The sequence below is a fragment of the Pyrus communis genome, chromosome 8, assembly GCF_963583255.1.
Source record: "Pyrus communis chromosome 8, drPyrComm1.1, whole genome shotgun sequence".
Taxonomy (NCBI): Eukaryota; Viridiplantae; Streptophyta; class Magnoliopsida; order Rosales; family Rosaceae; genus Pyrus; species Pyrus communis.
Window position 1 is genome coordinate 16039187 of NC_084810.1, and position 14309 is coordinate 16053495.

General features: G+C 36.8%; 1 protein-coding gene across 1 annotated transcript; it reads left to right on the forward strand.

Moving 5' to 3' along the window:
- Positions 1–11928: 11928 nt before the first annotated feature.
- On the forward strand, positions 11929–14002 carry LOC137742657 (uncharacterized). Its single transcript, XM_068482580.1, has 3 exons — positions 11929–12039; positions 13428–13584; positions 13707–14002. Exons 2-3 carry the CDS (start codon positions 13429–13431, stop codon positions 13752–13754), a joined length of 204 nt encoding a protein of 67 aa, XP_068338681.1. The 5' UTR covers positions 11929–12039; position 13428; the 3' UTR covers positions 13755–14002.
- Positions 14003–14309: the final 307 nt, after the last annotated feature.

The following is a 14309-nucleotide window of genomic DNA, read 5'->3' on the forward strand; positions in this document are numbered from 1 at the left end:
CTTCTCTTCCATTCCTCATATTACAAAACAAAGAGAATTGAATTTAAACATTGAAATCAAAGAAACGCGTAAACATTCCAACAACTCAAACGTGAATTGTATGAACGTTTAGGCCCTCTTCTCTTCGTCTTCGTTGTAGCACAAGGACTAAGGGATGTTGTTGGTGTGTTGAATGGATTGGGGGATTATGGAAATGGAAGAAATGGAGGAGAAAGGGAAGGGAATGGTGCAGAAAATGGAGAGACTCACGGCTAGGGAGAAGATGGAAGTGTTTGTGGTGTGTTGTGTATGAAAAATGAGATGATCTTGAATGAATGAATGCAAGGGTATTTATAGGAGTAGTGGAGGGAACATATGGCTGTTTGTTTAAGATGCAAGTGGCTAATTAATGATGGAAAATCAATTAGGAAAACATGTGAAAACTGGAATTGCATGTGAAGGTGTTGGAATGTGCTGAAATGGTGAAGGGGATACACGGCATTGAGAAGCTTTCTTGCTCATTTTCTGAATGCAATGATGAAGAGTTTAATAATTAATGCATGTAGGTGGCTGAAATGATGAAGAATGAGTGGTGGAAATGAAAGGGAAAGCTAGAAGACATGTGAAGATGCTGGAATTGATGAAGGGGATACACGGCAATGTTTGGAATGTGGAGAAAAGGGTGCATGTGGTTGTAATGTTTGTTGGTTAAAGATGCATGTGGATGTATTATACAATGGGAAAGTATGTGATTGAATTAAAGGATGCAAAGTGAATGAATCATGAATCATTGTGGATGAAAGGTGGAAGTGCATGTGTTGATGACTAGGTTAGTGGGTGGAAATCTGAAAATGGCATATAGGAATGGGAGCTCACGGTTTGAATGTGTAAAGTGTGTGTGTATGCATGTGAAGATGCAATAAATAATGCATGTAGGGTTAGGAAATAATGAAGAATGAATGATGGAAATGTGAGTGAATGATGTGCATGTGTGAGAATGCATGTGGAATTAAGAGGAGTATGGAAGTGAAATAAATGAATGATATGTTAAGTGATAAGTGAATGATATGTGGTGAGTGATAAGTGAATGGTTTGATAAGTGATAAATGAACTAGTTTAAAGGGCTAGGGTTTAAGTACATAGAATGGGCCTAAAATAGGTTGGTTTGTATGGCATAATGTGTTTGATTGGGCTAGAGGTTTTCCATGGCTCAAAGGATTTGTTTGATTGGGCTAGGCCCTTTGTTTGATGTCCCCAAAGAGCATACAAGGCTTCAATTTCGTCCATCCTATTTGCTCCATGATTAAGCTATCCAAATCATGCACAAAAATGCTCCAAATGGCCTCAAAATGCACTTCCTAGGCCCTTAGAACCTGAAAACACACAAAAGAAGCATAAAGGACTAAAATAACGAGAGAAACATAACGTAAATGCACGAGAACAAGCCATTTAAGTCGCATGAATATGCTCCTATCAAGTCACACATTGGATCAGGTATATCCATTGATTTAGTCTGGTCGAGAAAATTGGTCTTGACACCCTTCTTTTTTAGGGAGGCTTGATACAGATCCACCAAATGTTTTGAGGTATGACAAGTACGCACCTAGTGCCCATTGCCACAACACCTATGGCAAGCTCCTTTAGAGTTCCTGGAAGCATTGTTCATATGAGCTTTGCCTTTGTGGTGATTTACATTTTTGAAGCTCAGACCTGAATTATGCCTTAGAACCTAGTTATGAAACTAGACACCATGATTCTTGCTTTTCCTGTTCCATCGTCCTCGCATGTGGCCACGTCCTCATTTATGATTATTGCCACCAGAGGATGTGGCATTCACTTCGAGGGAAACAACATTCACTTCTGGGAATGGTGCATATCCAGTAGGTCGGGCATGATGATTTTTCAGTAGGAGCTCATTGTTTTGTTCAACAACCAGAAGAATAGAGATCAGCTGTTTATTTTTAGAGAAACTTCGCGCTCTATATTGCTGCTGCATGAGCACGTTGGAGGCATGAAAGGTACTAAAAGTCTTTTACAACATATCTTCCTCAGTGATGGTTTCCTCACAAAGTTTCATCTAGGAACTAATTCTGAACATCACAGAATTGTACTCAGCCACTGACTTGAAATCTTGGATCCTTAGGTGAGTCCACTCATAATGAGCTCTTGGAAGAATTACCGTTTTCTGGTGATTGTATCTGTTCCTCAATGTCTTCCAAAGTGCTAACGAGTCTTCAACCATTAGGTACTCGCTCTTTAGCCCATCATCAAGGTGGCGACGGATAAAGATCATGGCCTTTGCCCTATCTTGAGAAGATGCATTGTTCTCCTCTTTGATTGTTTCTGCAAGATTCCTTGCCTCCAGATGGATCTTGATATCCACTACCTAGGTAAGTTATTTTTTCCCAATTATGTCCAGGGCAACAAAATCAAGCTTTACCAAGTTCGCCATTTTCTTATCTAAAAGAAAAAGGAGATGTATAAGAACTTGCAATAATATGTATTCTAGAGGTATGTAATGTTGGAACTTCTGGTTCTTACAAATTTTTCATTTTGATTTTCAGGCCAAAATGATAAGCACTCGAAACTTCTGGCTCGAGATTTACATAATACCACACCACTCTCATAACATAGAATGGGCGATTATTCCGCACCACTCAAGTAGCAGGAAAATTTAAATATCCAAAGCAAGGTGGGCGATTATACCGCACCACCTAAAATTGCAATGAAATTAAACAGTAGTCAAATTTAAATATGCAGGGTATGATGGGCCATAATACTGCTCCACCTAAAATTTGCAGTAAAATTAGATCTGCAATCCAAGATAGGCGATGATACCGCACCATCATGGATTACAGTAAGATTAAATTTGCAGTTCAAGATGGGCGATTGTACCGCACCGTCTTGGATTGCAGTAAAATTAACATAAATAAACACTGGTTAATAATCAAGATCTACACCAAACAAGAAATCAAAGATATATGTAACTGCTAGGTGGAGAACTAAAAGCTAGCATGGTGCAAACAGTTATTCGCAAGGGTATATCCAGCAGTTGAGGCAGATGAAGAAGATGAACAGTAAAATCCTTAGAGGAAACTTTTTTTTTTCTTTCGGCGAAGAGAAATGAGGAATGGTTATATTTAGAGAGTCGTGCTGATAACGTGTTATGGTAAAAGTTAGAGAGATAACCTTTACTAGTGACAGGAGTGAAGCAGGTGTAAAATATCACACTATAACTATAACACAAGGGAATGACTAATAAAAGTGGCAGGAATAGATACTGATGTTATTTATCTTTCCTTTCTTTCTCTGTGTTTTGATTGCAGTCGAGTGCTCTATTTATAGAGCAACTCGCATTATTACATTTTGAAATTTACATCACATGACTTTGAAAATACGATCCTTTTCAAAGTCTACATCACATTTGTGGGCATTGAAAAATATGTATGTGGGCATTCATAACAATGCCAATGTTTTCAACATTAAGAGAGTTTTTCTGGCCCTAGGTTGCAAGATTTTGTCCAAATATAAAAATTAGCGACCTTAAATCATGTGCTAGTCACTACATGTGCCACAAAGTTGGCTTTCCAAAAGACATAATACCAAGAAATTGAGTCAAAGAAGTCTAAAACCATTTAATATCTTCAATAATGTTCTTCACCCTCCAAAAAATTGAGCATGAGCTAGTAGTTACATTTATTACTAATTTTGAGTCTCCTTCAACGCACTTTTTTTTTTTTTTTTTTTTTTTTATCCTTTTCCTTTCATAGTCCAAAGAGCATCTCTTAAAGCTAGAGCTTCAGCAACTAAGATCATATTTTCTCCCAAACTTCTAGCTCCTAAAATTATTGAAGGAAAATTTTAATTATATTAAGTTCATTAAACAACATATTACATGCATTTAACTATTAAATGGTGGAAGCATGCATGTATGCACTTTAAAACAAAACTTAAATAATGAAATTCCATGCCTAGTAATCGTGGCGAACCCAGACTCAACTCAAATTCAAATAGAAAAATTTGATATTCATATACCTTTGTTGATTCCTCTTTGAATAAGCAAAGGCTAATCACCCATGAAAGAGAGTTTTCATTCCTTTGCTCTTAGCTTCTTAAATCCATCAACATGGATGAACTCCTCTTGCTTCTTGGCTCCCTTGATCCATGGAATTGAATGGTTGAAATTCTCCAAAAGCCCACAAAGTAGGGGGCCTCTAAGTTCCGTCACCAAGGATAATTTTGGAAGAAGATGAGAGACCACTGAATAACAAATGCTAGAAAAGTTTCCCAGGGTGATCGGCCTTCCTGAAGAAAAGAGAGAGAAGTGTACTCTCTCGTTTGCCTTGCGAAACTCTAATGAGCCTTTTGGCTATAAAGCTCCTTATATAGTCACTTTTTTAAGTGACTAAATGAGAAAGCTCAAGCCTTTCTCCCTATGGCCGACCTAGCCAAGTTAGCGGGCCTTTGTGCCCTTTTGTCAATTAAGTTGTCCTACAACTTAAGTCAAGAGGCTTAATTATTCAGTGCCCATTGGGCCTTGAGGTCCAAAACTAACCCAAGGTCTAAAATAAATTTATTCGTTTGATTAATTAACATATTAATTAATCCTAACCATAAACAATTAAACCATTTAACTATCCTTACTCAACTTCGTTATATCCTTCAATCATTTCCTTACATGGTGTGCGTTGGCAAAAGAGAAATTTGTGGAAATTGACCACGAAAGAGGTGCTTTGGGCAAGGTGTTCAGCCTAGTCTTCGCAAGGCTAACAATATTTTACAAGGTTACATTAAAAAGAAAAAGCTGCTCCATCAGAAAGGAGAAATGGGATTTAGCAAAAACAAGAATAAGTAAGAAAACCAAATGATTCCTTAGAGAGCTAGAAAGGAACCCTATGCTTTTTTTTTTTTTTTTTTTTAGGGTAAATTACGTTTTACCCCCTTAGACCATCTCCAATGGTGACCTAAAACCTAAAAATATTTAGCCCATAAAATTTAGGTTTTAGCCCAGAAACAGTTTTTCGACTCCAACCATTCTGGCCTAAAATTTTAGCCCTAGATTATCAAAGAATGAATTAAGGCTAATTTTTTTTTTTAAATTAACTTTAAAAAAAAAAATTATGTAGACTATCTTAAATTAATTTTATGAACATTTTAACCTAAAAATATTTAAATTCCGATAAATTTTGAAAAATCACTAAATCAATACATGAAAATCATGATAAACCACATAAACTTACAAAAAAAAAAAAAAACAATTAATAAACCACATAAACTTAATACAATCGAAAACTCATAGACTATATAAATTTAATAATGATATCCATCAACTTGACTTGGTGATGGACTTGGGTGATAATCTTGAAATAAATCATCATCTTGAAATATACTCCTTGTGGTATTCCTTCGTAAAATTTCCTTTTGTTTACCACGTAAGTATTTCTTCCTCTCTGGAGTGTATTTGTCGAGGTCCTCCATTATCAAATTAGTTTCGTACCTTTCTTGCTCCCTATCCCCTTCTTCCTTCATGGCCAAAAACATTTGGGCCGATTCTTCTTGCCGACGACACTGGTTTTCGTTCATTCTTTCCATTTCGCTAGCAAATTGTGCACGTATCGGATCTTGGGACTTCTCTTTTCTCTTTGCTTCCTTTTGCTTATCTCTACCTGGGGGCCTTGGAAAAGAAGAAGTTGGGCTCATTTGGTCGACACCTTCATTGTTGGCAAAATTCACACCTTCATTGACATCATTTGGGGGTGGGGCTTCATTATGAAATAATCTTCCACATTGTTGATTCACATCGGTTCCCCACCTCGGACAATCCTTGAGGATGTTCCAAGCATGATGCAACTTAAAAGCTTGATTTTTTGGTGTAGTTCTTGTCTTGTAAATTGCCATTACTTTGTCACCCTATGCAACAAATACATAAAAACAATTAGTTGCAAAATACTATTATGTACATGACAACTAAAATATCAACAATGAAACTCACAATTTCTGAGGCGCCCCTTCCACTAGGCATGTCAACCATGGCTCTCTCCAAGCTTCCCTTCCACAAAGTGCACACTTTATTGATAATCTTCCACCGATCATAAACACCACCAACTTCCCTTCGACCGGCGTTGGAGTTTTCATGGAACTTATCAACGATTTTACCCCACAAAACCTCTCTATTTTGATTGGTGCCGACGGCACCATCTTCGCTAACAGAAATCCATGCCAAACATAAAGCAATATCTTCGTCAAAGGTCCAATTACGACCTCTAACATGCTCTTTTGCCATCTCAAAAATTTTGGAAATGAGAAGAAATGGTAGAAAGAAAAATTGGAAGAATTGTAGGAGAAAAGTGAGTTTTGTGTGGATGTTTGAACAAATACATAGGTATTTATAGAGTTTTTGGTTGAATTTTAAGTTAAATAATTTTTTTAAAATTATTTTAGCCGTTGGATTTAAATTTGGACCGTTAGATCTTTTTTTTTTTTTACCGTTAGATTTGATTATATTCGATCTAAGCCGTTGGATTCAATAAATATATAAATATAAAACTTAAAAAAAATAATTTGAACCTAGACCGTTGGATTAACCAACGGCCCATTTAAATGGAGCCGTTGGGCTACAGTGAAACTGGCAACAGATGGGACAACCCTCGTGGGTGGGCTTCAGCTGCATTGTTCATCCCTGTTTGGCATATTGGGTTTTGGGTGGGGTTTTGGGGTGTGGGTCCCACTTCAATTTGTGGGCTAAATTTGTGACTGGTATTTGGGTTCATTTTAAGTTTTAGGTTTTAGGTTTGGTTTAGGTTTTGGGTTGGAGTGGATTTTGGGGGGGGGGGGGGGAAGGGGAAAATTTAGGTTATAAGGCACCATTGGAGATGGTCTTAGGTTTAGGTGCAATTGCAATATCTTACAATATCTTTAAAACATTTCACTCTCATACATTAACTATGATTTTCATTTTATTTTAATACAACCGCTAGTCAATCCGTTAAATTGACTGTTAAATAATGATGTGGCAAATATAAAATCTATATTTTTAATGACGTGGACGCCACGCGTTTGTCATGTGTACAAAAAAAAATTCATTTAATAAATACCAATTTAAATATAAAGCTAATATAAAACAAAACTAAAAATACACAAGGGGGCCCACATCTTTTAAATGTCTTCTTAGTCTATCCTCCCCATCTTCTTCAGCTACCTACTCTGACGAAAAGAATTATGCAGAATCTTCAAATCTGCCCCAAATTGCAGTACCTAATTGAGCAAAAACCAAATAACAATCCAAATGGATTTGTGGAGGTGCTGGGATTGGAGATCTGGGCTTGGGGAATTTAGTTTTAAACAAATCCCACTCCCAAATTCACCTAATCTCACCCCTAAATTTACCTCCAGATCTAGGAGTTGCAGGTGGCGGGCGAGGGAAACGTCGTTGAGGTTGTTGTAGTAGCACGAGGAGAGAGGCGGAGGGACGCCGACTTTGGCCCTGCAACTTGGACCTGGGTTTGGGTGAATTTCGAATTTGGACGAATACAACCCCCAAAATCACCAAATCCAACCCCCAAAATCACTAAATCCAACCCCCAAATTTTTTTCGAATCCAACCCAACCCCTAAATTCGATCCACGTTGGAGTTATTGATGGTGTGAGAGTTCTAGGTGTCGGAGGGGGTGAGATAAGTGGTGGCGAATTTGTCAAGGAACTTCTTGTTAAACATGGCGACTCCTACACTAATGTTGCAGGTGACCAGACCGCAAGCCTCGAGGGAACCATAGTATAAGGAGGAGACACGGTGGAGGTGGGAGACGTCTTGGAAAGATAAGATGTTATAGACGAAGGAGAGCAGAAGGGGTGGCTTGGGTGGGCAAGGGGGTGGTGGTAGGAGAAGGGATGGGGAAGATGAAGAATTTGTATTTTTTTTATTTTTTAATTAATTATTTTAATATGTTAATATTCAAATTAGATTTTTATTTTTTATTAATTTTTTATGCCACGTGGCACATGTTTGTTAGCCATGTCAGTATAAATGTGGATCCTATATTTGCCACGTCATCAGTTAACGGTTTACTTAACGAATTTTCTAACGGATGTATGAAATTGAAATAAAATGATAAGTAAATGTATGAAATTGAAATGCTTTAAAGATGTTGTATGAGGTTGCAATTGACCCCAAACCTGTGGGGGTAAAATGTAATTTACCCTTTTTATATTTTTATATTTTTATATATTTTTATTTGAATATAAGTAATATAAGTATTAGTTGACTCCCCTGAAAGCCGCTATAATTAGTACAACAAGGGAGGACACAACGTGGGAAAACAACATAGACAACATAAAGAAAAAATTAAAGTGAGATTACATCAGGCAGAGCAAGCTTTTCTCCAAGTGCAGGAAACCTTGATTCGTGAAGAAGGAATTCTCCTAACTTTTGAAGGCATTTCTTCAAGCTTTCTTTAGATTTCCTTAGCCACTATAAATATTCCAAGAACATTATCCATGTAAGCATGCACTGATTTTTCTATCATGCTAAACCAATAAGCTTTTAGCTTCCATGCTGTGCTTCACTCAAGCAAGTCATAGTTTATTGCAATTATTCAATCTTTGAGCCATTGATTCAATTGGAATACTTCCCAAGACACTAATTTTTTTAAATTATTTCAGGACTTGGTATTGAAAATGAACCAGGAGGGCTAATAGTTTCCACCGAGACCCAAATCCAACTCGATCAAAAAGATCCCCAACAATGTTTTCTTGTAGTAGAACGTACCTTGTTTGCCTGAACATAATCTTATCCAAGGACCAAATAGCTATGGCAAAATATAAAATGACTTCCCCTTCTTCATTTTTCTTCTCAAAACCATGGTCATCAGGGAAACCTCTATAGTTGCCCGTCTCATTGCCCACATGCCAATTTAAATCTCCTCATATGAATAGTTTTTCCGTCTGAGAGATTTCTTGAACTAATTCTCCAAAGGATAATACTTGAGTACTCATTGATATACTCACCATGTTATGTGGCCAAATAAAATAATGACATATGTCATTATTTAACTATCTCATAACTCTATAACCAAACACAACAATTCTACTATTCCACCAACCAAACACCCTTCTTCCTCCTCACATTGCCCAAAAGCTTTTCTTTAAACCAAAAGAAGGAAGCAGGCTTTGCATTATCGTAGAACTATGAGGCCAGTGTAATCGTGACAGAAAAATAAAATCCTCGTCGCCAAAGCTATGGCTCAATGTCTTAGGTTGTTGCCTCAGTCCACCATCAATGACTAGGATGATGATGATCTCGAATTTCGATACGACGTCACGACCTCAGACACATTTTTCTTTGTCTGTAATGGTTTAGTCAGTTGTCCTCAATAATCTCTGTCGTCCACCACGGAGGATGACGATTCATAGTTGTGTAAAAGAGAGGGAATGGAGGTGTGGATAGCGGGAGAAGATAAGGATTGATGCCATGGGAATCGCCGGAGAAAGGAAGCCATGGCTACCATAGGGAGAGAGACGAAGGGGTCCTTTTGGCCACATGATTAATTAGAGAAGGGAGTGTTTGGTTGGTTAATTATAAAATTAATCATAAACACTTGTGTTTTTATCGGGCCACATTGTTTAGTGAGTAAAATAGGTATTGACTAGCCAGTACCCAAGTATTATCATTCTCCAAAATCTTCCCAAAATTTGTCCTTCAGACTTCTATCTAACCACACTTAAGGTGTAATGAGTCAATTCTATATTATATATTTTTTCCTAATCTTAGTATTAGTTTATTGGTTATTTTGTGAGAATTTTGATACTTTGAATTATATTTCCAATGTAGGACATTGGATTTCCTCTTAAGCAAAAAGTAGCCAAACAGATGAATATTGGAGTGATTCTAATTGGAAGATGTTCGTGAGTCTCTCAGCTAGTTCATGTCAAAGTTTCAGATTTTTCTACAAAGCGGATAATTTATGGTGATGAAATAAAGGAGCAGTGTGCAGTACTGTCAAAGTGATGTTTTAGGCTTATTTGGCCTTTTTGGCGTCCAAGATGATGTCTTTTGAGTTCGAAGCCTTCTGTAATTATGTTCAGAATATCTCAAGCTTTAATTCTAGCCATTTTGTGCCTGTTTTGGAGCTTAAAGATCCAGAAACGTGGCTGATGTATGGCTGGACAGATTTCCCATATTTGATTAGGATTATGTTTCCTAGTTTCTCTTAAGTTATTATGTTTCCTAGTTTATAGATGACCTTTTATAATAAGGCTTTTATTTTATAGTAGTATAAATAAGATTTTTTAGCCATTAGGGTTTTGGAGAGAAGAGGGGAAGAATGCATTAGTTTTGGAGAACTTTGCTAGGCTTTGACGATTTGTATTTCAAGGTGTTTTCTATCCTTATTTTTAATAATATTTTATTTTATGATTGTTTGTAACTAATTTCCTTTTGCTAAGGCGAGACCATAAGCCTTAACAAGAATATGTAGTTTTTTTTCAATCTGCTTATGATTTTATGCATGCAGGTTTTGAATTATTAATCACCGTGTTTAAACTATCTATTTGTCTTAATATTTGATTAACATTAGGATATTTAGAAAAGTAATTTGATCCAATTTTGGTCGGAGGTCGGTTCCTGAAATTGACAAAGGCCTTTTGTGGTTAATTTGTGCAAGTTCACTTAGGATGAATACCTCGTCTTAAGGGTTGCATGATTTTTCAAAATGTTTCACAAAACTTAATGAGTCTTGCATGTTTAGACTTGTTTTGAATACCACAAACGGATTGCATGTTTGATATACGCTCTATGTTGGGGGGTCCAAGTAGGCATGTATTAGGAAAACCTAACCTTCAAATATGCATGTATAAGTCATAAGTAATTGAAAGAACTACGTAGGATTGTTAAGGTGACGGCGGAACCTAGTGGTTTTACAATTTAATTTTCAAAATCTTTTTTTTGTTTTCTTTAATTTGCTAATTTCTTTAATTATTTTTATTAAATTCGTTTTTATTATTTTAAATCACAAAATCAACATTTTTTCAAACTTTGTTTTAAATAATTAATTAAGATTTGGTTTAATAAAAATTATTCATCCAATCTCTGTGGAGAACAACCTTGCTAGAGCCAACTATAATACAATTACCTTGTACTCTTGCAAGTATTGTAAGTGTTTTTATTCATACTTTTGCAGGTGGTAAAAATCCTATTAAGGTGCATACGCACTAATCACATTGATGAGTTCTGGTCTTATCACAATCTTGATTACTATAATTCAATACCCGGCCCTCTTAACATCTACCTTATCTTTTGCCAAAGTCTTATCCATGATGATGCTGACATTGTTTCTTGATATGTTTGTGCTCGAATACCAAAGCTTAAAGCTTGGTTTTTCGAGATCCTTCACTTTAAGACCAACTTAGTTTTCTAGAGGCACATAATACTTATCGTTCTTCTCAACATAACTTCTATTACTTCTATAAAATTTCCCATTAAAGTTCCTATATTCCACGTTCCGAAACGCATTCTACTCTTATGAACCTACCCTCGTGTCCTAGCTTATTTGACCTCACTCGTCCCGCAGGATCAAAATACGTCTTTTAGGTATCCTGGGTAAAGTTGATATCAGCAAATGCTTCCAAACAATTTTGAGTGGAATCTTTCAAAAATAAGTTTCTACAGTGTCCTTACTTGTTTAACACTATATTCCAGCTTCTATGGAGATACAACGACATTTATGCACTTATCATTGTGCCCAGACCTTGCAACCGTCACTTCCGGGTGACAACCTACCTTTAGCACAATTTTGTTTAGAATTCATATCAAACGTGAAGGATAAAATGTCGGCTATCAACAACTTGACGCACTTCCTATCTTTCTTTATTCGGAAAAAAAAAAAAAAAAAAAAAGTAGAAAGTAAAAAATCATTGATGACATTCCAAGATTACATTTATTGACCGCAACAAACTGTACAAATATAACCGGAGAGTATACCTCAATTGCACTCGAAATCACCATTTCATTTTTCACCTTCTTCGTCTTCCTGATTGCTCTCCAGCTCCAGTCACTCGCAATTTCACGTAAGATTCCCTCCACCCAATCTCCAATTTCCAATCAAATATTCGAACACACACGAATATGATTTGCGTTAACACTTAAATCTAGGGTTAGGTTTTGTTGCCTTTGTATTCTTTTTCCAATTACTTTGTTGTGATTTATCGACTATCTTTGGTATTTGTTCGATATGATTATATTTATTGAACCGACTTGATGTTTGTGTACGGGTTTCCAAGTTTTTCAGGGGAGGGGTGAATTTTGGAAATGATTTCATTGATTCGATCTTGATGTGGCGTTCTGAGTTTTCAGTTTTCGATTCAATTTGCAAATGATTGATACTCTAGGGTTCTTGATTTGGGCGTTGAGGTTGGAATTGAGGGGAAAGCGCAACTTTTAGAATTGCAATCTGAAGGCTGCTGCTTTTATGTATAGAAAATGGGGAAAAAAGTCTTCAGTTTCAATTGGGGTTTGGCTGTGCGTCATTGGTTAAGAGGTCGGATAAGATAGTGTAATTGCAATTGTGTATGGTATGCCTCGGGCATATAACACGAAGCTTCGTAAATTACCAATTTGTTTAATTTAGTTTACCAGTATGTGGGCTGATTGGGAAGGGGCTGTATTAGCCTCCTTGTAGCTGATGATGAGTTTGGCATGGTATTCTTGTAATTCTGAAATTTTCAGTTGCCTCTAGCTTTAATGTTCATCAAATTAGGTTTATGACATTTTTAATGTATTTTACGTCAAGGTTGTTGTCAGATTGTAAAATTGGGTTTCAGTCTTTTTCAGATCATGTACTTTATTAACTGGGTGGCTAACAGTTATTGTCATGATTATAGCATTGGTAATTAATGTAAACGAGGTTTATTCGCTTCCGTTTTTCGAGTATTACACAACATTCAGTTGGAAATGCAAGCCTGTGATGGAAATTAGAAAATATGGAAAATGTGAATAAATGTTTCTCTTTATTCTCTTAATGGCTCAAAAAGAATCCATTCAGTCCACCGTGATGTTTTTCCAGAATTGTATCGGAACTTAATTGACAATATTATGTTCTCTGATGAAGTGCTTTAACTACCATCGATTGATACCCAACTGCTAAGGGTCTTCCTGAACGTAGTGTGTGATTTTGTATGGTGTTGATGTTTTAAGTTGGTGTGATTTTGTTGGAGCCTCTATAGCACAGTGTGTGTGTGCGCGTGTGCATGTGTGTTTGTGCGTACGCATGTGTGTGGCAATTAAGGCCCTGTGCCTCCCCCGTCTGGGTTTGTGGTGCTTATGCACAGTGTTGATATTTCGAGTTGGTGTGGGAACCTCTACAATATAGAACAATATGCTTTTTCCGCCTGTGGAGAAATGTAGCTTTCGGAAGTTACTTTCATAGAATGACCTTTTAAGAATGTCTATAATACAGGATGTCAGAAACACCCTTCCGACCACGTGAGCAGCTCTATGAGAAGCAAAAGATTTTCCAAAGCATCCACAAACACACATACCTGAAGGGACCGTTTGATAAGATTACCTCTGTTGCCATTCCAGCTGCTTTAGCTGCTACTTCGTTGTTCCTTATTGTGAGTTTCTAATTACTTCATTTCTTTTAAGACTTTGTAAGCCTTTTGTATGTGAAAAAAAAAAGTAGTTTTCCTTGCTTTTGTTGCAATCTCATTGTAAGGTCTGATGGCATTTTCTCCAGGGACGAGGGATCTACAACATGTCTCATGGGATTGGAAAGAAGGAATGACGCAGCATAGAAATGACAGTCGGCTGGCAAACAAAGTCTCAAGATTTATGTGCTCCCAGTCTCTGGTAGTGTTGATTTTTTTTCTGTTTGTGTCCTCTAATAATTGCTTAGTAGCAGATTCTGTACTACCATTGAAAGGGGGAGTATTTAATTTTGAAATTTCTGCTAATGGGGTTTCCTGTTTGATAAATACTGCACTCGTTTAATATACTTAAGACTTCAGCCATTTGTCTGAGACGTCTTTTCAACTGTTGCGTTGTTTGGTCTGCATTTTGTATGCTTACAAATGTGTATCAACTATCAACTTGCTTTCTACTCCAGTGATTTCGCTTCATATGCTTCGTTGAATTGAGTTGCAATCTTTTTTTCCTAGCACGTCACCAAACTGTTGTAAGTTACAGCTATTATTCAAGACGAAAACCTCTCCACGGGGACTCCCTACCCTTTGCTCCCCCAGATTAGGGAGATAGAGCTCAAGCTCTTGAAAATAATACAGAAGAATTACCGCCATTTGATTAAGCTAATGGTGGCAGTTCTGTGATTTTTTCAGCTCCT

Excerpts from the sequence above, each read along its gene's own strand:
- LOC137742657 (XM_068482580.1), top strand. The coding sequence starts at position 13,429 with ATGTCAGAAACACCCTTCCGACCACGTGAGCAGCTCTATGAGAAGCAA. Across the intron at positions 13,585-13,706 it reads CTACTTCGTTGTTCCTTATT|GGACGAGGGATCTACAACAT; the intron begins GTGAGTTTCTAA and ends CATTTTCTCCAG.